Genomic DNA, 22,826 nt, shown 5'->3' with positions numbered 1-22,826 from the left:
AAGCTGGCACAGAGTTCCTAGGACAGGTGGAAGAAGAGAAACCCTCTCCAGAAGCATCCTTCGCACTCGTAGAGCCAGATCGGGATGAAGAGATCCAACCTGAGGTTGCAGTGTTCTCCACCAAGGCTGCAAAGGGTCGGCTTGGAGCAAGCTGCTTTGAATGGTTCTCAACCTGGAGGTCAATACTACGTGCCATGGGAAGACTCATACACACTGCACTGTCATTCGAAGTACACAGCAGGAAGCCTACAGGGATGATATCAAGTGCATTGAGAAAGGTGCTGAACTCTCAAGACAAAGTCCTCCTAAGAATACCAATCGGAATCGGAGGGTGCATCTTGTCAGCTGCAAGGCTGTGGACAGTGGAGCTGGAAGCCAAACTAATGCCGTCCAGACTGATTAGATGATTAGATCTCTGAGCTGCTTAGGGCTAAGTACAATAACATCAGTTTTGTCAGAGTTAAGGAGTAAAAACTTGTGGGTCATCCAGACTTATGTCTTCAAGACATGTCTGCAGTTTGACTATCTCATCTCATGACACAAGTTTTGTTTTTTGTTGTTGTTGTTGTTGTTGTTTTTTTAACGTTATGTGGATGGCTGGGTGCACATGCGCCTCTTACCTGGAGAAGACATATCACCAGGATTCATTATAGGAAAAAGACAAACTGGTGGAGCAACTATGACGCTTTGGACTACTTTTTGGTGGGAAACCTTGGGTACTGCTACTCATGTAAATGTTTCTCTGACATAATCATTTTTTATTGTTTATTGTAGATCGCCATTGGTTACTGCCTCAGCAGTGACTATTCTTCCTGGGGTCAATTAAACCAAGAAAAACCTAAAAAGTAAAACAAATGAAAGAATAAATATAATATATACATTCAGACATCCACCAAAGTAAAAAGAAAACAACTATTATCCTAAATTACAAAAAATAACAAAATTAAAATATAACAGACATTAAATACATACAGAAGTAAGCTCTGCTGAAGTCTGATAAGGAGGCACTCATTTGGATCCGTTGTGTTGGAGCAGGAAACATCTAAAATGTGAAGGACAGTAGCTCTACAGGACCAGAGTTGGAGACCTCTGGTCTATAGTCTACATTATCATGACCACTACGTATGTCACATTTTAATTAAGACAATAGCTGTTCTATTTCCAACATGTTGGTGACTGAAAATTCAAATTTGCATTCTTTATCCTGCATGATGTTCTTTTGTAATTGATTCAGATAAATGATCATTTACATGTCATTTCTTATAGTATTCGCTTTACTTGTAAAATAATTATTGAAATAATCACCAATTTCTTTGGGCCTGGTAATGAAACCATCATATGATTCAATAAATGATGAGTTTTTGCCCATTTCATCCCTACTACCAGATTGAGAGTACTTCAAAGGTTTTTACTATCATGTTTAATTGGTATTTAATTGGTAGTATAGCTTTTTGGTGCTTATTTACTTTGTTCACTTTGTTTCTTAAAGAACAATATGCTAGCCAATCCTCTGAGCGCCCTGTATATATGACATTTCTTTTCAGTTGACCTCTTACCTGTTCATCAAGCTTCTAAGGTCAGAGTCAGGCCATGGTGTTTTGATTGATCTGCCAGTGAATTTCTTGATGGGTGCATGCCTATCACATATCGAGGGAAATAACTGACTTCCATACCGATTCCACATTAATTTTTGTGACTTCCGACTGGCAAAGTTGGGTGTCGTTACTGCACTTAAATACACTGTCCCACTGCATGTTATGTTGTTTTCTTCATGTACCATGTACTTTATGGAACTTAATGGAATGTACCACTTCTTCATGGAAGCAATATTCCCTATGACAATGGGGTTTTTTTTCAACAGGATAATGCTACCTGCTACACAGCAACAATGATTAGGGAAATGTTGAGGAACAACAACCAGTTCAAGGTGTTGACTTAGACTTCAGATTCCAAGATCTTGATCCAATCCAGCATCTGAGGGACAAACAAGGCCCCACCTTTGAACATCCAGGCCTTAAAAGACCTGTTTCTAATGTGTTGGTGTGAGATACCACAACACACTTATACAATAGATTTCATGGTGCTAACCACATCACTGTTGTGAGTTGTGGCAAGTTGATTTGTCTTGAGGTCTGATACAAAATTAAACGCAGAAAATGTAATTAAATATCAGCTGTCAGTCAAAATAGACACTTCTCATAGGTCTACATAAAGAGGAAAGAAGATGCAAGAAAATGAAGTTCTTCGTGAATCTATTAATCAATTTGACAGAAAAAAATCTGCAAATGTGTGGAAGTACATTTTATGACATGAAATGTGTTTTTACAATCTTATGAAACTGTAGCTTATAATACATTTAATTGAAACTGCAGCTAAAACTTCCAAATGAATAATTACAATGACATAAAACCATGGTGGCAGTGCATTGTAGAGCACTGATTATCCATTGTACAGTATAGTTCCCACAAAATGGGAAGGAATACAGTTGCCATATATGATATTATTTTTTTTTCTTTTAAACTAATTATTTGAATATGTAAATGGTTTGTCTAAACATGGATAATATATATTATATAGTTGCCCCCATAGTGCCCTCAAAACTCCAAAAGAAATTGCAGATTAATAGATTTAAATTTATGTTTTCAAGAGGATAAAAAAATTTTAATTCTAATTTATTTTTGTTTATTATATGTGCAAATGCAGTGTGGGTGAAATTTAATTTTCGAGTGGTTTTATATATAAGGATATTTTTAATATGACAGCATTAGACAGCAGTTAGCTATAGCAGTTACAATCTATCCACAGTCATAAACACCAGGCAGCATGCTTGGTAATAATAATAGGCAGAATGTTCTCATATACTTTCCTAAAACCAAGGAAAAGTAACAGTACATGCCTGTGATACTCTGTTTTCACAAGGTTTAAACACCTTGTGAAAACAAATTCTGAAAACAGTCAGATTGAGTAAAAGCCTCTCTCATGAATTAATCGCTACAAGTAGTGTTTTATATATATTCCTATATATTCACACACACACCCTCCCCCCACCCCCAATTCTGTCTTCTACCCTATCTCGTTACTTCTACTATCTTAATACTTCTGTACTCTGTCTTAAATGCCCGATATTGCTGTGATGTGCAAATTCCCCCTGAGGTACTTATGTTAACTTTAAAAGACCAATATCCAGCAATACTCACCTTTTACTTATACATTTTGTGCAATTTGGAAATTTGTGATGCATTTGGACTTAATTTTGAAATTGTGTTCGATAAAAGTGACCTCAGTCGCTGTGGACTGTAGAGCGCAGGCTTCGGGGAGGGGGGCGTCCGGCAGCAGAAGTCGACAATCCATACCGCTTCGCTGTAAATTTCCAGAGACTAAGAAGAGCCATTCCAGCTTCACGACGAGCTATCCAACCTGCCATTGTTTGGATACTGGAAAAATAAAGGGGAAGCTAAATGTCCGTACAAAAGCAACCAGGCTCTTTTGGAGTCTTATTTCCAGCGTTTTCTCTGCCAATGAAAGCAGAGCGCAGTCGAAACAAGGAGAGGCTGGAAGCCAGTTTGGCCGGGTTGTGTGAGCTGGAGTTGCTCAAACAGAGACAAGAAAGTAGGGTCCTGAGCGCCCTCTGCCTCGGGGACGCTCTTGTTTCGGGGCATCCGCCCTGGGGAGCTCTGCAGTCGGCTAACTGCGCCCTGGTCGAATCAAACAGCAACGCTCGGGATGATTGTGGCCTCCGCCTCAAAACTGTAAGTTCAATGTGCTTGTGATTCTTTTGTAGAAGTTGGTGAAATTAACATTCTGCCATATATATATATATATATATACATATAAATATATATATATATATATATATATATATATATATATATATATATATATATATATATATATTTTTTTTTTTTTTTTTTTTTTTTTTTTTTTTTCTGATAACAGACCCTGCTGCTTTATGCGCCTGGTCTAATTAAAAGCGTTTGTGTTGTCACAGACGATTTGGCCTTTGAGTTTACTGTTAGAGATGAAGAGTTTTAGCAGACACGAATTATGCATTTACCCAGATGATCATGTTTGGAAACATAAAATCAACATGTAAGGATAAATAATTTTTCGTAATTTGGTGGGAAACATGTTAAATAACTTAACTCATGAGAGGGACATTACTTGTAGAGCCTGTTTTACATCACCTTAATTGCAGCAGATGATGCTTATAAATATGGAAAACTGGCCTGTGAATCAAAAAGGATAACGAATCATACAATAGCCCAATATTCAATGCATACTGTTTTCCACAATGTTAACAGAATGACAACGTAATATCCTCTTAACAACAATTGTCGCAGAATCTACTCAAATTGCAAATTTGCTCCAAACTCAAACTTTTATTTAAGCCTCTACCTTAAAAATCACAAGTTAGATGTGTCATGTGATGTGGATTCTGTTTGATGCATTGACCTGAAAAAAAAAAAAAGAAAATTTTAGAACTAAACAACTGTCCGTGGTTTATTCCCCCAATGCCTGTTGGTGCATTATAAATTATATTATATAATTATAAAAATAAAATGTAAGACTTGTCACACATTCTCAACCAGTGACATTACAAACATTAAATAAATTTGATATTATTCAGACCCCCTCTATTTTCTCCACTATTACTGCAGTCTATCAGCTCTTTCTACAAAAACAGATGTTTTCCTGAAAAAGGATACAGCAGATACAAAGACATGACTCCTCCTCACTGCATTTTAATATGTCCACAAGAAAAAAGATGGACTATATAATTTTAAATGGACTTGAGAATAGCTTGTTGGTTTTATACATTCATAGTCATGAATGTTTGTGATCTTGATGATTAAAGCTGAGGACTGACTTGTCACTGTATCTGACTGTACCACTGCCAAAAACTACCGGAGCATCCTGGCTGATAAAATCTTTCAACATAAAACATAAAATGGCCCAAAATCACCACTTCCAGTAAGTAAAAAATAACCAGTTGCAGTCTGGAATATCATCAAACTGGCCATCAGGCTACACCCTGTGAACTCTTCTTCCCAGGTAGTTCAAAGCCGGTTTTTTATGGCTGATGCCGATTCAGATTTTTTAGCCAATGTCAGATATGTGCTGCAGATTTTTTTTAGCTGATACTTGTAGTCGATATTGCTTTTTCTCCCTCCATTAACATGATAAAAATGACACAATCATAACAAATGTTAGATAAGTCTCAATTTAACTAACAACAAAACATTTATTAACAAAACTAATATATTAACAGTTATATAGTAGTATATAACAGTGTAAAAGATTAAATATATAACAATAGAAACAAACAATTTTAACACTTAAATTTAAGACTGAAACATTTGAATGCTTAAAGTGTACTTGAAGTTGCAGCATGAGGCTCTTCTAGTGCAAATGACCTTCCTCAGAAATTTTAGGCTCTTAGTCAGAGTGAGACAGCACACACACACTGCTGTGATAGTGACTCCCTCCTTTTCAGAGTGAGGCAGAGACACACCATGCACACACACACCACTGTGATAGTGGCTCCTTCCCGTTCAGAGTGAAACAGAGACAGCCTTTAAAAGTGTAAGGCAATAATGCGGTTATGTTAGACAGTTAAAGAATAAGTTGAACGCTTACTCATTATGAGCATTACTCTCATGGAATGCACTGGCAGGCTTCTAAAATTGCCAGCTGCTCTCTGTGAGGGAGGGAGAGGGAGGGTGAATGCATGCACTTCACATGCTCTAAAGCATCTCAGCACAAGGCTGCGTGAATGCGCTAATCAATCAATCAGGACAAAAAAACAAAAAAAACAAAAAAAACACAGTAGATCCATGTACCAGCATCGGCCACTGCACCCGTACATTGGCCGATGCTGGTATGCAGATGTCTGCCCGATACATCGGCCGGCTGATGTATCAGTCGACCCTAAGTGTTGTGGTAAGTAACTGTCCTGGATTTTCAAAATTATGATGCATACCTGGGGATTTTAGTTTTCAACTTAAGTTGGGAATTCAGGCCAGGGAATTCGACTTCAGGTTGGAACTGTTGAAGAATGTGCTTTCCTCACAACGTAAGGGAGGGTGAGATACCTGCTAAAAGGTCTATTTGGTCAGTGAAGCAGGCTGCACTGCTTCAACCTTATGTCTGTCTTTGTAGAAAAATGTGCTTGGTTCAATCTTGATGCTTGTGTCTACCACTTTTTTATCAAACTTTATTCTTTATCCTCACTATAATTGTCAAGCAGCATTACAGTTCACTGTTGCTGACTCATATTACATATAGAAAGAAACTCAGAGAAACGTGTTGATGTTTACTTAAAGTTGAGACTGGTGGAGAGACTGTGACACAAAATCCAATTTTGCATCCTAGTGACAATCTTTTTGAGTTGTAAAGTTGGAGAGATCTGTATACATGACCATCTAGGCTGAAAATGATTAGTAGAGAAAGAGTAGTGAAAAAAAAAACAAGTGAAAGTACGCTTTTGAGAGTAATTGAAGAAGTTAATATATTCAGCCATTTATTGTAGGTTTACTGTGTATTTTGAATATGCATGAGGGTGGAGATGAAAAGAAAAAGTTGACAAAAATAAAACTGAGAAGAGTAGAAAGAGAACCAGACAGTGAAAGAATGTTGTTTTTGTATGTGATGGAGAGTAGGTGTATTTATTCCTCAGCAGGAGCTGCTGACTACCATGAGACAGCTGACAGCAGCTGGAGTGGCAGAGCAACCTTCACTGTGGCCGCATGTATGCCAAGCCATTAATCAGAGATTTTCAGGGAATGGGGGTAGATGTTGCTGAAGTTAATTTTTGTTTGTTTATTTGACAAATGAGAAAAGAGAACTTGACTTTGTTTTAATTTTTCCACAATGGGTTATTGAGCATAGAAAAATGTAAATATTATCTATTTGAAATTAAATCTACACTATAGTTTATTTCTTATCACAGAACAACAGAAAAAGGCTTTTCCAGTAAATTGAGCAGCATTGGGTTTGAATCTGATATTTTAAATGAATTCCATTAAATTACATGTTAACCATTAATGAATTTTCAGTAGTACTTGGGGGATTAAAGGACACACAGGAGAGTGTAGGACTGATTCCAAATGGCAGAGCAGATGGAAAAACCAAAAAAAGTCAACAAAAAATGTCAGCAGAAACGCTCTTCTCCCCAGCAGCTGCTGCTAACCTGTCCAAATGCTCCAGTAGCCACCACTCAAATACTATGTCTTTCCAAGGTTATGTTCATGTCCACATTTGGTATGATTTTGTATGTTTATAATGTCTGTTTGTCATCTAGTGGGAAACTTTGCAGCTGAGTGGCCAACTTGTTGCTGATATGAATACTTCAATTGTTCCTTTTAAAGCTACGCTTCAAACACTTAATATGTCGTTACCATGAGGAATGTCCAGAGATGTTCCACTCAAAAATTCAGGAAAATAGATTATTCACATCAATACTGTACAGACTGTTCACTGTTTTGCAAATGAGTCAGTGCACATCATTGCAAGGGTTGAAACAGAAATTATTGTATTATTATTTAGATAGCGCCACCTATCCTGAAACTGATGGATAATGTTAACTATGTAAACATTTTCTTCAGGTGAAACCACTTCATCTCACAGTCACTGTCACAGTTTCTCTTGATGTAAATACACACACACACATATGTATATACTCTATGTAATATAAAAAAATGCCAACTATTATATTCAAGTTCTAAATTTACGAAGGGAAAGCAAATGCCGACAATCTTTCCAAGAGAATTAAGGGGTTTTCTGTTGCTTGACAATAGAGAGAACAAGTCAATTAAGTATATAGAGAAAGAAATAGCTCCATCTCTTAACCAGCTACATATGACTGATAAACTGGGAACTGAAAACCACAGTGTTGATGGCAAATACAAGTTCTCCACAGCCTGGTCACATTCCTCCAAAGGCACCCTGACTCTGTAGCTTTGGTTCAAATTCCAGTCTTTTTACTCTATCAGGCACAACAGTTGCCAAATGCCTTTTTAAGCTCAGTATGAAATCAGAACCTGACCCATGAATGCATAATTGCTCACTCGTTTATTCATTCATCTTCTACCGCTTATCTGTATCTGGGTTGCGGTGGGTGCTGGAATCAATCCCAGCTCACTTTGGGTGAAGGACACCTTGGACCAATTGCCAGTTCATCGCAGAGCCAACATAAAGAGACAGGCAGAGACGAACAACCACTCACAGTCATACTACAGGCAATTTAGCATGCATGTCTTTGAACGGTGGGAGGAAGCCCACACAAGCATGGGGAGAACATGCATCCACACGGAAAGTTCCCAGGCCTGGAAACTGAACCTGCGGCCTTCTGCAAAATGGCTAAACATTGTGCAGCCGTGCTGATGGATCCATAATTTCATAGTTATTTTTTTTATGTTACAATGTAATATCAAGCATACTAATAGATGTGGAGCACTGTTTAAAAAAATCAAAAAGTAAAATGAAAAACTAAGCTGGGTTTTGGTTTATGGGAAATGTGCTATTGCGACTGAACGTGATCTTTCAATCACGATGTACAGTACAGGCCAAAAGTTTGGACACACTTTCCTATTCATTTGAATGAGACGGTGTGTCCAAACATTTGGCCTGTACTGTATGCTGCTGAAATTGCAAGTGTATTTGCTATCTATATTAATTGGACAGTGGACTGAAAGCGAGTCTGAAAAAAAGCAGACACCTTCATTGAACTTTGCACCAAGTAAAGAGCGAGCATTGCAAATTGGCAGAATTGGTTTGCAAAAGTTAGCAGAATTGTTTTATTGTTTCATAATTTGGAAATGTGTAAATACTGCTCAAGCTAATTTTTTTCCAGTTTTAATAATTATATTGTTTACATTTTATTTTTGTGTAACCTCGAGTGAGACTGTCTGTTCCTTCTGTCTTTTCTGTATTAGTTGTTCATTAAAGAAGATAGAAGCTTTGTAGCCCACAGAAAATACATGGACTCAATACAGTTTTTTAACAGTTCAGTTACAGCATCAGTTATCTGTTTTTAGTAACACAGCTTTCTAATTTAAATATAAAACTATTCAAATAGTCAAAATCAACTCTGCTCCCTTTCAGAAATTAACCATCTAAAAATGGACATGTTACCGTGTTTGTTGGAAAATAAGATTATTGAATACTTCCCTGCAGACAACAAACTGTGTTCATTTCTTTTGCTGTGCTTTGTTTCTGTCTTGTGTCTAATTAAGAAGCAGTTAAAGACTGTGGGGAGCTGGTGTTTCTACAGTGTGTCGTGTTGTGATTTTAATTATGTCACAGGGGTGTGTGCTGGGGTGAGGACCCAAATGCAGGAGCAGGCAGATTGAAGGTGGTGGCAAAATTTTTTTTGAATGAAAAAAACAAAAACCAGGAACAGAAATAAACCTAACAGCTAACCTGACTCAAAACAAGAATGGCTACAAAAAAACATAGCAGGGCTCTCAGAAAACAGAGTTGAACAGGACAAGGAGAACATCGAGAACCAGGATAAAAAAGAGGACAAAGGCTCTGACATGGACTGGACAGAAGTCAAGACTTAAATACAAACTGAACTAAACGAGACAACATGGGGCAGGTCTGGCGACGGACAGGCAGGGAGTGGATTGGTGTGCAGGCACAACAGGAGGGAGACAACAAGACACAGGTGAAACACATTAGGGCAGGAAAGGCATTCAACACGAGGGAACTTGACAGGACGAGGGAAGAGGACTTCAAAATAAAACAGGAAGCAAAGAACAAAATCAAAACTGAGTCAAAACAGAAACTAACTCACAGAACTAACTGACTGACCCTGACAAATTACTGATTTGAAGACAAACAGCTTTTACTCTTGAAACCTTACTTCCATTAATCCATGTTCCTAGTTCCACTGATTGCTACTACTTCCTCTTTTATTTAAGCCTTTCTCTTTTTCTTTCAGTGAGTTATACTAGGAGGCAGAATGTAAGATTATGAAGGTAACACATACTGAACTCCTAAAGTGCCCTGAATCATTTGCTGCTACAGACTTTCTAGGTGTTCATTCTGATTTTAAAACAGTTCCTAAGAAACAAAGAATCTTATTCTCATAATTGCATATGATTTTTAGTGTATTTTTCATTGTAGTGCAAAATTTTATCTATGCCCTACTCTACACAGCTTAGTAAACAGTAAAACTGAAAACAGTAGAGGCTGCAGCACACAATGTGTGCATGTATGTATGACTATGATGACTATGATGACTATCACCGATTTATGAGACCACCCAGCTCAGAATTAGCAGAACATTAGCCTAACCAACCTAACATAATGCAATAAATACTGCATGAAGATTTGCCACAATAGATATCACATGTCACAGTTCAAAACACAAATCTACTGTCAAAATACATGCATTGTGATCAGCTGCATTCTTCTGGAAATAGAGAGCTTACATTTCTTTAGTGTACTATTCAGGCATTATTAACAGAAATGTCTTTGTAATGACACACTTTCATGTGTGCAGACTTGAGCAAGAGTGAATACTATCAGATTAATCCTGGAACTAAGAAAAATGAACGTGGCGATGAAAAACATCACAAACTGGCTTGACTGTGTTCAAGCTAAAGTAAAATAGACTATACATGGTGTGTTGTGTTAAATACATTGAAGTTGAACCCCAGCAGAACAATTGACCATGTGACTATGGATTTTTCAGCTCGAGGCTTCAGGGTTGCTTTCTTGGATAAGTTTGTGTCAGTGTATGCAAAGACATGAGCATGAAAGTGCACTCACATGAGTGAAACAAGAAGCCATTGAGTCAGTGGTCTCACATAAGTAGATGTTTAAACCCCCACACAGGCCCTATTATACTGTGCATGCCTGATATAAACCCAGTTTACACATGTACGCAGAAACCCACACAGAATAGTAGCTCAAAATGTCAGTGTTCAAGGAAAAACTATTAGTGGTAATTACGATACCAGTTAAGTTTTGATCATTGTTTTAATATCTTCATTTAATTTTGTAATTGTCTCTGTTAAATACGCTACATCAACTAACATGATTCGTCAAAATACAAAGAAAAATTGTAGCGACAAAGACTTTTTGTTAAAAAAACAAAAAATTGTCAAAATTCTAACAGCCACCACTGAATTCAGGTTTTACTCATGGTTTTCCTTTTTTTCCTTCATTTTGTTTTGCTATATTTTAGAAAATTCTACAGCCCTGATCATTTTCGCCCTTAAAAAGGCATCTCCTGGGTTTTAGGTTTTCTTTAAGATCTCAAACATATTTTCACATTAACAAGGCCAATGACAAGTTAGTTTTTATTATGCCAAATTTGCAGCCTGATATTAACAATTTTTTTCTTTTGCTCTTCCCATATAGCTAATTTGTACTGTGAAATTGCAAATTATTGAAAAAAAAAAAACCTACCTGCAGAAAGGAACAGATTGTGCGGTCCAGATTTGGGGATGGTTTCAAACATTTTGCCCTGCATTGTAAGCCCTCAAGAGCACAGTTGCCCCAATCCGTCTTCAGATCAGTCTTCAAGTGAAAAAGTTAAAAACCACCCGGACTCCAACAGCTGGCCACCTATGTGCCTAGCCAAATGTAGCAGTTGGGATACTTCAGTTAATTGACCAGGCAAATTTGAAAGGAAGATGTTTACATGCTATGTCATTTTATTGGTCAGCAGAGAGCTGAAAGAAGATCTGAGTAGAATGAAAAGCACTCACCTCTTTAATTTCCTCTAATACAGAAGACTCAGTCCTTGCTACATTTTTATAGATAACGCCTCCCCAGACTTAGCTAAATATGTGGACATTGTTGTTTGACATTTGAGTTAATGAAGATGGCTTATTCTAGCATCAACTCAGTATCATATTCTCAAAAATATAAAGAGAGTCTCAGACCACTTTTCCTTGCATTCATGGAAGTGAAAATTAAAGTGGAATTTCATTGGACAGAGTTGAATATATTGAAGCATGGTACACTGAAATGCACAGAGCCCCAGACATGACATAGGGGAAAAAATATATAACGTATGCATGAAATACTAATTTGTTCCCACGAAATAAATCAACCACACCAAGGAACTGCAGTAGCCTACGGGATGTCCTTCTGGTAAGTATCTTTTCTTATCATGTTCTTGTCAGTATCAGTTATTTAAGACTTTATTTATTTATTTATTTTTATTTAGGATTGTGTTTAATACTTTATTACAGTGTTTATTACAACAGGTAGCTGACGTCTTATTCTACTTTGTATCCTCTTCCTGTTACTACACGGTGTTGTGCCAATGTGTGGTTGTAAACGCATTTGTGTCTACAGGAGCTGCATCCCTGCACACACACATCCGGACAGTTTTCAAGTAGAGCTGAGGGGTATAGCTACTACTGAGTGAGGTATATTGATCAAAAAGCCAGATTTCTGCATGTCATAAAGGTGTCTCTCTTTTAACCTCACATTGCTCACTTACTCTGCAGACCTAACCTGATCCAGAGCCAATTCTGTTCAGAGTTTCTGCTTGAAATCAGCTAAACAACTGATCATCTTATTTGAAAGTAGCATCATGTATGTCAGAACCTCAACTGAGGGAATAATAAGCTGCAACAGAACGATGCTGTGCATTTACAGTAGCGCTCACTGTATCATGTTGCCTAGAGAACCTATAGCCTATTGGTGATCAGAATCTAGTTCGTAGTGATTTACAGGCTGTTGTTGCACTGACTGAGCAACAGCTCTGACTGAACTACTGAATGTGTCATTCAATAGGCTCACAGCAGATTAAAAATTCACTATTGATCAGTCTCTGCAGATGAAATGTGCTATAATTCCTTAAAACTATCATGTTTCCACTTATGATTATGTTTTTATAGTTGGCCCTGGTTTGCTGAAGTCCATTTTACACTGCTGGTAGGACTATATTGCAGTTAATAGAACAATGATTAGGCAATTGATCAGTCTATCATAGATAGCCTAATTACTGACCAATAAAAAGATTTTCACTTTGATTTACCAAAGAATAAAGTAATTTCAAGGGAGTCAGAGTTGAATGCAGTTCTTCAGTATAATGTTTAAATCTGCTGCATAAACTTTCAACTTTCCAATCTCTACAATATGCAACTGAAACAAGAGGCATTGAGAGTGTGTTGAGTGGTAAATTACATTAACACTGTATTTGCAGCAACAGTGTTGCATTTGGCAACATAATTATAATAACAGGAACATGGGGCAATAGGTGATTTGGAATCATAGATCTAGAATCTGTAAAATCTATTACTTGTTTAGGCTATTAAACTATTAATTTTGTTTTCCTGTGTTTAGAGGTGAACTATGGACACTCGGCTGTGAGAATTTTTGATGGAGCGCAAACTGCAAGATGTGATACAGAAACTTGAAGATGAAAATGTAAGCCACTCCTACTCATACGTACAGCTCCACTTCAAAAAACCTGAACTATTCCATCAATGCAGATGTTATTGTCAAAATCCAATTGATAATGTTTTATATTATAATTACAGGTGTTTGCAGCAACCCCAGAATGTAAGCCTTGACTGATGTTTTCAAGGTGTTTAAAAATTAGTGTGTTGTTTACGTATGTTGTTAAAACTTTAAGGTACAGGAATTAATTTGTAACTATTAGCAATTTGAAAAAGTCCTTATCCTGTCATTTTATACAATATACATTTTAAAAAGATCAATAAACCATTCAAGTTTGTACAAAACTTTGATGTCCTCTCTGTTACATTCTATGCATCTTTACACTTTACACTTTACACTATAACCATAGTTATATTAATACGTCACTTTCTAGTGTTGTAAATGTGTTGCGATTTGTTATGGAAGACACAATACTTGATCAAACATTGGATTGTTTTAATCTCTTCCACCATTATTAAAACAGAGTCTCTGGAAACATAAAGAATATTGATGATACAACCATCAAAATGAGACACAAGCTAATCACACAAATATGAAAAGTAATATGTACATTATGCTGTAAAAACATTTATTAAAGTGCATGATTTGTATGCTTTTGTCTACTTAAATTGGCTCAGGTAACTGTGGATGAACCATGTCCCTGAGCTGAAAATATAAATCAAATGCCTGGGACATGGTAGATGGGAACTCCAAGCTAGATTCCTCCATTATTATTGTGCAAAAATCAAACAGATCCATGTCACATGGAACCGAACTTAAAAATGTGCAGCTGTGTTTAAATATGGTCAGATCTTCAGTCAGTGGGTGAGGGACCATGTACATGACATCGGGTATCCCACTGGGTACGTTGGTGTTCTTGGTGGGCCTTATACGGTGAGCATTCCAAACACCCTGGATGCCATTTAATATCTCCTGTTGAAGAAACAATAATGATTAAAACATAGCTGGAACACAGTGCATTTTTAAACAGTGACCATTACAGGTAAAATATAGTCCTGCTTATTCTCTGCCTTTGCAGTAGAAAAAGAAAAAAAATTGTGTTAAGCAAATAAAAGTAGCTTATTTGCTTGTGTTGTGTCTTCTTTTCACAACAGTCTAAGGAACGAATAGCTACATCAGAGTCACTCACAGTGACTTAAATATCTAAGATTAGGCCTACATTAAGAGTTGCAGGGTTGATGGTAGAGTTGTGACAGAGCTTTGTCAACAAAATCCCCAGAGAAGAATCCCTCACCCTTCAGTTCTCCAAGAGCCGTGATCCAGGGTTCGATTCCTTCTTTTCTCATCACTCCCCACTAGCTCTCAATTCTCAGGTTGGCAGTACTTGCCCCTGTGATGTAGCTTCTCTCTGTTGCTCTGTCATCCACGTCATCTTTCCGTAGATACCGCTGAATGTCTCTGACCACCGCATTCTCAGTGCCCATGTTGGTCTGTACGAGCCTGGGGCAGTGCCTCCACAAAGTACAACCCGATGACTTTCGGGTAGCTGTTAGTGAGGGCAGCCCGCATCCAAATCATATTGCTTGAGAATCCGCAATGCAGCCATTAATGCATATCCTATATGCTTTTAGTTTGTCATATGAGTCTATGTGCCACACAAAGTTAAGTCCCTGAGCATATTGTCTCTTTCTGAGACGGCTGGTCCAGCGAACTTGGGCGATGGGGTCCAGTCCTGACGTCTTTTTTTTTCTGATATGAATGTGTTGTATACACTTTGTATACATCCACCGATAACCGTGATCCTTTCCAGAGCCTTGCAGTTGGTCAACAATGAAATCTATCCTGGCGTCCAAGTCATGCCTCCACTGGTGAAGCGACCTGGCTCTCGATACTCTATTTAAATACCTCTCACTAATAATAGATCCATGCAATGTCAGGCTTTTCAGAATATCTTTATAGCTCATCCCCAGCCTAAAATAAAACTCAATCATATTATCCCTGTTCATCATACTATTCGTGTCCATCTGATTGTTTAGCGCCTCTTCCTCTGTGCCTTCTCCAGCTGTCAGAGAAGATGCTCTCAGTTAATTAACAGTGCGCATGTTATACTATTTCGTGGCTACAAATTAGTATTTCGTGGGAACGAATTAGTATTTTGTGCGCATGTTATATATATTTTTCCCCCCATGTCATGTCTGGGGCTCCGTAGAAATGTATACAGCCTTCAGGACAGGAATATGCTTTTGAGTTCAGACTCTCGAATTACGCTTTCTTCCTTTTTGTTTCTCCAGTGTACTCCCTGTGGTATAAAATCATCTCTAGAAGAGCAGGTGGCAGACTTGAAGATGAACACTGATGTCAAAGAAGCAGATTCTCTGCCTGATACAGAGGAGAGGGAACTCTGTTCAGGTAAAATCATCAACTCAACAAAAAATTAAATGCCAAGCATTCAACTTGAAAGTGGACACAACTTGCCTCACAACATAAAACCTGGTGTTTTCAGTACTTTGTAACTATTGTATACGTTATGTACCGTATTTTCCGCACTATAAGGCGCACCGCATTATAAGGCGCACCTTCAATGAATGACATATTTTAAAACTTTTTCCATATATAAGGCGCACCGCATTATAAGGCGCTACAGTAGAGGCTGGGATTACGTTACGTTACGTTATGCGTTAATGTCCATATTCACAATATGACCAACCTTGTTCCACTGTAAACACACAAAAGAAACACGTAAAGCTCACTTTATCAGTTCATTCCTCATCTACCAATCCCTCGAATTCTTCTTCTTCAGTGTCCGAATTGAACAGCTGGGCGAATGCGGCATCCAACACGCCCGGCTCCATCTCATCAAAGTCGTCATTAATCGAGTCAGTGTCGCTGTTGTTGTCTGGCAGTTCAGTGACAATTCCTGCCTTCCTGAAAGCTCGGACCACAGTTGAGACTGATATATCAGCCCAGGCATTTACGATCCACTGGCAGATATATATATGGATCAATATCAATATTGATCCATATATAAGGCGCACCGGATTAAATGGTCAGCTTTTGAAAAAATTGAAGGCTCTTAGGTGCGCCTTATAGTGCGGAAAATACGGTATTCTTTGCAGTTTATTGCATCTTCTCTCCTACTGCCTATGACAAACAAAAAATAGATATGTAAGGAGTTGATGAAGTCCAGTCCCATTAAATGTGCATTCATAAATATGAGCATTAAGTGAAAATAGGGATTTTTAGATGGAAAATTAACAATAGAAATTGATTAATAGTGAAACACAGACTACGGGCAAAGACAAAGTGACATGGTGACATAAAATGGAGAGGTATGCAAACATGAGAGAGAGAGAGAGAGAGAGGGTGGTGCTTAGAACATCACCCAGCAGTTTAGGTCTATATCAGCAAAACTAAAGAAGGATAATTGAACTTTAACTTTTTTAACTATATGTTTAACTATAGAGGAAGGTTTTAAGCCTGATCTTAACACTGTTAAGATCAGTCTAATAATTGAAAATCTGCCTCCTTTTTTCCTATTTGGATCTAAACTTTATTTTTTTTTTAACTATAGGCTTTATCATAAAGAAAGTTTTAAACCTGATCTTGAAAGCTGTAACAGAGTCCACCCCCCAGACCAATATTGGCCTTCATGTCATTATGGGGTAGGGTTGGGGTTAATGATATAGCTCCTTGTGCAGACTGAAAACACAAACCAAACTAGGTTTTTAAAAGTTATTTGCATAACTTTCTTAATTTTCTTTTCAAGTGATAATTAATTTGTTTTAGTTTGGGGAAGTATGAATGTGCCTTTTATTGATTTCAGAGACATGCCCTCTTGTTTACCATGGGATGAGAAAAATGACAATATAGCTAATTAGATTTGATTTGATACAATTTTATGTTGAATGTTTGTCAAAATACTTTTCTTATTATGATATGCTCACTGAAACAAACAAAAAAAAAAAAAAATCCTGATAATCTTCACTGTCTTGACTGTTTGTCAGGAGAGGACGTGGTAACCAAGCCAGGGGATCCTTCTGGATTTAATCAACACCAGGTGGTCCCACATTTCATTTCAGTCTCTGAGAGGACAGGGGAGAAGGAGACAGGAGAATCATGGTTGCCACACTCAAAAAGACAAGCCATCATTTGTAATACATTTGGGGACATGAGAGTCATTGATTACAGTCAGGAAGATCAACAAGCCCAAAAGGTAGAATCTTACATATTTGGACTGATCCAACGCCGGGCTCTAACTCCACGCCCTTCCAAACCCCGTACTAGCCTTGCACATGATGCCCGAGCAGCCAGTGCAATGAGGCAGAGTACTTTATACCAAAAGGTGGATCAACATTCACCAAAGCAACTGTCCGCTGAAGTGATTTCAACTCTGTCCCAGGGTTCAGAGGGAACAGCTCCACAAGCCTGCCATAAACTAGACCAAGAACTTCATCAAAGGATAGAATTTATTAAAGGTATCTCACCCCTGTTTCACCTAGAACAAAGTGCAAAGGATAAACCAGGTATCAGCCGCAAGCTATGGCAGACATCCATTGTTAATACCTCCCACTCAGCCTCACCAGACTATGCATCTTTTATTTTGATGCAAGCCAATCAAGATTCCGGCAATAGTGAGCCAGAGTTACCCCAACATTTCCACAACTACCATTCCCCTCCAGCCCTGTCAAAGACTCACCATCCACCCATTCCTAATGAACAGCTTGTTATTGCACATTATATTCCAGCCCAGCCCTGCCAAGCCTCCACCAGAGCTCATGCCCATCACCCCTCCAATACCCACAACAAGCCCTCTGGAGTGGCCAAACCCAACCGAGGCATGTTTTCTCCAGAGAGAGGCAATCGTCATGAAGAGCAACAGCCAACAGCATCTCAGATCTTACCCCCAAAATGGCGAGGGGGCACAAAGAAGTGCCGTTTGAATGAAGACAAAAGTTGTGGCAACAGGAAACCTGGGAAAAAGGCATGTAGGTCTCAGTCAGAGATCAGCCTTCAAAGGGTTCAAGAGCGCAAGTGCAATACAGAAAGGGATGGTGGAGGAAATGGAGGTGGATGTGGTGGAAGGGGAAGCCGTAGTAGTCAATTCAGGAGCAAGAAACAATTTCAAGGAAGTGGCAATTGCCGTCTCTGGCAGTCCACCCTTGAGTTCAGCCAAGATGAAGCTGACCTGCCACCTATGCAAGCTCCCATGCAAGGATCATCAGTTTCATATCAAAGGGACCATGTGGCAAAGCGCACACGAAGAAATCGTTATACACATACATCTTATGCCTACCCACACCATAACCAAAACCAACACCACCACTCCCATCATCAGCAGCAGTTGGAGTTCCAATTCGAGAAGGATCAGGTGGCACTGTGTAAGCCCAATGACAACGACTCACCAGCTCAAGGTGAGTCTGAGTCCAGCATGAGCGAAGCTGACTCTCCAGATTCCAGCTCTTTGTCCAGTGACTCAGATGAAATCGGCTTGGTTTGGCCCCAACAACTTCCTCCTCAACTTTCACTCCCATCACCTTCTGTTCCACATGGAGCTCCTCTGCAACCCAGGGCTTTTGTCAAGATTAAAGCCTCACATGCCCTCAAGAAGAAGATTCTGCGTTTTCGCACTGGTTCATTGAAAGTGATGACAACTGTCTAAGTGTATACTAGACCAAATGGAAGGAGCACAAGCTGCAGACCTTTGGACTATTTAAACTGTGAATATGTAATGATAAATCACAAATATAAATGTCAACAACTATTACCTGGCAGCATGGCGGCATAGTGGTTAATACTGTTGCCCCACAACAAGAAGGTTGCGGGTTCAGTTCCCAAGCCCGCGGCCTTTCTGTGTGGAGTTTGCATGGCTTTCTTCATCGTGCTGCGGTTTCCTCCCACCGTCACAAGACATGCATGTTAAGGTTAATCTGTGGCTCAAAATTCCCCGTAGGTATGAATGTGAGTATGAGTGGTTGTATGCCTGTCTTTTCTGTATGTTAGCCCTGTGATGGACTATTGACCTGTCCAGGGTGTACCCCTTCCTCGCCCAATGTGACCTATGATTGGCTCCAGCAACCACCCACGTCTTGGAAATGGGTAAGCAGTAGAAGATGAATGAATGAACTACTGTGATCTTCACAGAGTGAACTAATTGGGTGATTTTTTATCAGTTTAGTTCATTACTTCTTCCAAGAAGTAATAAATAAAATGGCAATCAGCAGATGTATTTTTGTAAAAATAAAGAAAAAAAAAGTGGTTTAAAATAGTGTAGGAGATGTTACAGTTTAAAATAAGTCTTATAGAGACTTTATGTTAAGCCAAACAACCGATATGCATGCACCCCCAGAAATGAAATCATCCCCATTGAGTCAACAGTGAACTATTACCTGACTTTAGTTTTTGGGCAGGTACATATTCAACACTCAACATACCCAGTACTTTAAAGGAAATTGGCTCTAATGCTGGAAATGTTATGTTCTTATTCTATATATCTACTTTTTTTGGTTAGTGTGTGGCTTGTTTATACGTTACAAGCCAGACGCACTGACTTAACTGAATGCATTTCAACCTGACAAATGCCATGCCAAATGGGGGAATACGTATTCATAACATTTAAGCAGAAGAATATTCCTTAATCTTTCTTGTTTCATTCATAAAAAATGAAAAAAAAAAAACAAAACAAGGATAGCATGCTTACAGAGCTCAGGAATTAGCAGCTGAAAACAGCACAATTGTATTGTCAGGCACATTCTGCAATCCAAAGCAATTATTTTTACAGCTGCCCACATGTCAGAGCACGGTGACTGGGAGCAAAAGAAGACTACAATGTTTAAAACGCTTTTATAAAACTTTTATAAAAGTAAATTTACATTGAGAAAAAAAAATACAGTTTATAAGGCAAAATATTTTTTTTGTAAAACAATATTACATAAGTACTTTGACCAAGGACAAAACAAGCTTATATTTTTGAAATAATACAAAATACAAAATGCTTTTAGGAGCACTGAGGCGAAGTGGTGGAACATTTTTGCCAGTACTGAAACAAATTTACTCTAATGACACTAAAATCTAAAATCTAAAGCAAATGGGCATGGCCCATGAACTGGAATTAGTTTGTGACAGATCTGATGACCCTACCTGTTCCTCTTGTATGTTTCTTCCCGTTTTATGTTGTTGTGTTGTGGCAGAAAGAGGTGGATCAAAAGAGGAATTAGATGGTCGAGAGACAGGAATCAGATGGGGAATCTCTTTATTCACAGCAGCCCTACTAATAAGGTAGTCAAAGACAAAATTCAACATTACAAAAAGTGACATACCTTTTTATACACAAGTCAGGCTATGTGTGCGTATTGGGTGGATACTTTTCATCCTGTTTACCAGACCTTTTTGGCAAGCTCAGCTTCCACGGAAAGTGGGATACATTTCTGAAATTCACTTTTCTTGAGCTTTGGCCGTGTTGTATGTGTGCATGTATTAGTGCACTTCTCTTAAATCAAATCAGATTTATTTGTATAGCGCCAAATCATAACAAAGTCACATCAAGGCGCTTTACATATAGAGCAGGTCTAGACCAAACTCTTTATAAAATTATGAAGAGACCCTTATTAAGAGACCCAACAGATCCCAGATGAGCAAGCACCTGGCGCCAGTGGCAAGGAAAAACTTCCTTTAAGAGGCAGAAACCTCGAGCAGAACCAGGCTCAGGGGGGTCTGCCTCGACCAGTTGGGTTGAGAGTGGAAGAGAGAGAGAGAGAGTGAGATAGGCATTGGGGGGAGGGTATAGGCAGGAACATGTTGCTTCATGAAGTTCATGGAGTTGAGCTGAAGTACAGAATTCATGAAGATATGGGACCAGCAGGTGTTGCAGGAACATGGGTGAAGAGATTACCTGGGTAATCTCTCTGACCCAAAACTCATGATGACCTGGCTCTCATGGTGACACCTGAACAGGGACAATACCCCTGGGCCCTGTCACTCCCCTACAGTAGCTTCTGAGATGGTGTAGGGAGCTGTTGGGAAGTGTCTGTTTCACCTGCCCACCTGCGCTGGGCCTTCAGAAAGTATAGAGGTCTACCTTTCTTATTCCCTCACTCTCCCTCACCTAGGCCCACACCCAGCACCACAGCCCTCTTCTTTGCTTGGTTTGCTGCATCATCAAACATTGATCTTTCCACCCATCAATACACTGCTCATACTACTGATACTCCTTATGATACATACTTCACTTCTATATTATTATAGTCTGTAATTTCTGTTAAGTAATTTTTTGTTTTATGGTGTTATCTGTATGTTGCCTCCATTCTTGTTACTTGGCCTGAGCCAGGCAATAACAAATGGAGGCTAATCCGGGATCTTGTCCTTTGTTGTCAAGGAACAGTTGAAGTGAAGTAGGGAATGCTAAAGTTATGCGCTTTATTTTTCTGCAGGTTTTGGAGTTTCAGAATCTAAAACAATGCTAGACTCAGAGAGGCTGAATTGGCCCATTCACATTCACATTGGCCTAATAGCAGCATTAGTTGGACCACTACAAGCTAGAGTTTATGAGTCAGTGGAAGTTATGGGTATAGTATTTGAGCATGAAGAGCAGGCCATGGCTTATATTTTCTTTGGGTTGTTAGAATGTGCTTAGTGTCAGACCACTTTCAAGCTTCTGTCAATCATTCAGTTTCTTCAGCAAGGCCTTGGGTGTTGCAGATAGTGGTAAATACCAGTCAGTCAAGCTGCAGTGCTTGAGCACAAGAGCTAATAACTGAGGCCTATATCAGCATTTCAGGTCAGTCTGGAAAGAGAAGCATTCCTACACAAAGTTGGTTTGAAGTTTAGCTGTTCATTTCCAATGCTGGTGTGCTTCTGCAGAGCAAAACCCTGAAGGCATTTCTGATCTGTTTAGATACACTGCATGATTTTTTTTTGTGACTTAATTAAAGCAGTAAAAAAAATAAAATAAAATATATATATATATATATATATATATATATATATATATATATATATATATATATATATATATGAAAGGATGTTCGCAAATATGTTTGTACTTACACAAAGTGTTATTTTGGTGATAACTAGGGGAGTGTTGAAAGGAGAACAGTATGGGTCCTTATTCTACTGGTAAGTGTTTGCCAATGAGGTGGACTAGGTTCCCACTCAAATATGAGTTTACCGTGAAGAATAGGTCAGGCCCCAATGTTGTGTCTATAACTACTATAAGAGTCATTGGAGAAATGAGTAGCGAATATTAAGGAAAGGGGAAAGTGGTGTTTTTTTACCAGCCAAAACATTTGGGGCTGCTACGTAAGTGCATGCAAAGGAACAAGCCAGGGTCATTGCTGCTTTGCAAGTGCGCACTAAGTCCTGTTGACCTAAGTCTGTGGATATGGTTTCTGTGGTGAATCCAGAAAAAGCATGCCTTTCAAAAGATAGGAAGGACCATGGTTGTTTTCCATTTTTATCTAATG

At 38.6% G+C, this 22,826-nt stretch overlaps 1 protein-coding gene across 1 annotated transcript; it reads left to right on the top strand.

The window, feature by feature from the left end:
* The first annotated feature begins 3,390 nt into the window (after positions 1-3,390).
* On the top strand, positions 3,391-21,134 carry LOC115054607 (dapper homolog 1-like). Its single transcript, XM_029519878.1, has 3 exons — positions 3,391-3,749; positions 15,660-15,777; positions 17,373-21,134. Exons 1-3 carry the CDS (start codon positions 3,459-3,461, stop codon positions 19,025-19,027), a joined length of 2,064 nt encoding a protein of 687 aa, XP_029375738.1. The 5' UTR covers positions 3,391-3,458; the 3' UTR covers positions 19,028-21,134.
* Positions 21,135-22,826: the final 1,692 nt, after the last annotated feature.

Source organism: Echeneis naucrates, chromosome 14, assembly GCF_900963305.1.
Source record: "Echeneis naucrates chromosome 14, fEcheNa1.1, whole genome shotgun sequence".
Taxonomy (NCBI): domain Eukaryota; kingdom Metazoa; phylum Chordata; class Actinopteri; order Carangiformes; family Echeneidae; genus Echeneis; species Echeneis naucrates.
Note: the sequence above shows the minus strand (reverse complement) of the source record. Positions and strands in the feature narration are given on the sequence as shown.

Coding starts and splice junctions, on each gene's coding strand:
- LOC115054607 (XM_029519878.1), top strand. CDS start 3,459: ATGTCCGTACAAAAGCAACCAGGCTCTTTTGGAGTCTTATTTCCAGCG. Junction 3,750..15,659: donor GTGGCCTCCGCCTCAAAACT/GTAAGTTCAATG, acceptor TTGTTTCTCCAG/TGTACTCCCTGTGGTATAAA. Junction 15,778..17,372: donor GGAGAGGGAACTCTGTTCAG/GTAAAATCATCA, acceptor ACTGTTTGTCAG/GAGAGGACGTGGTAACCAAG.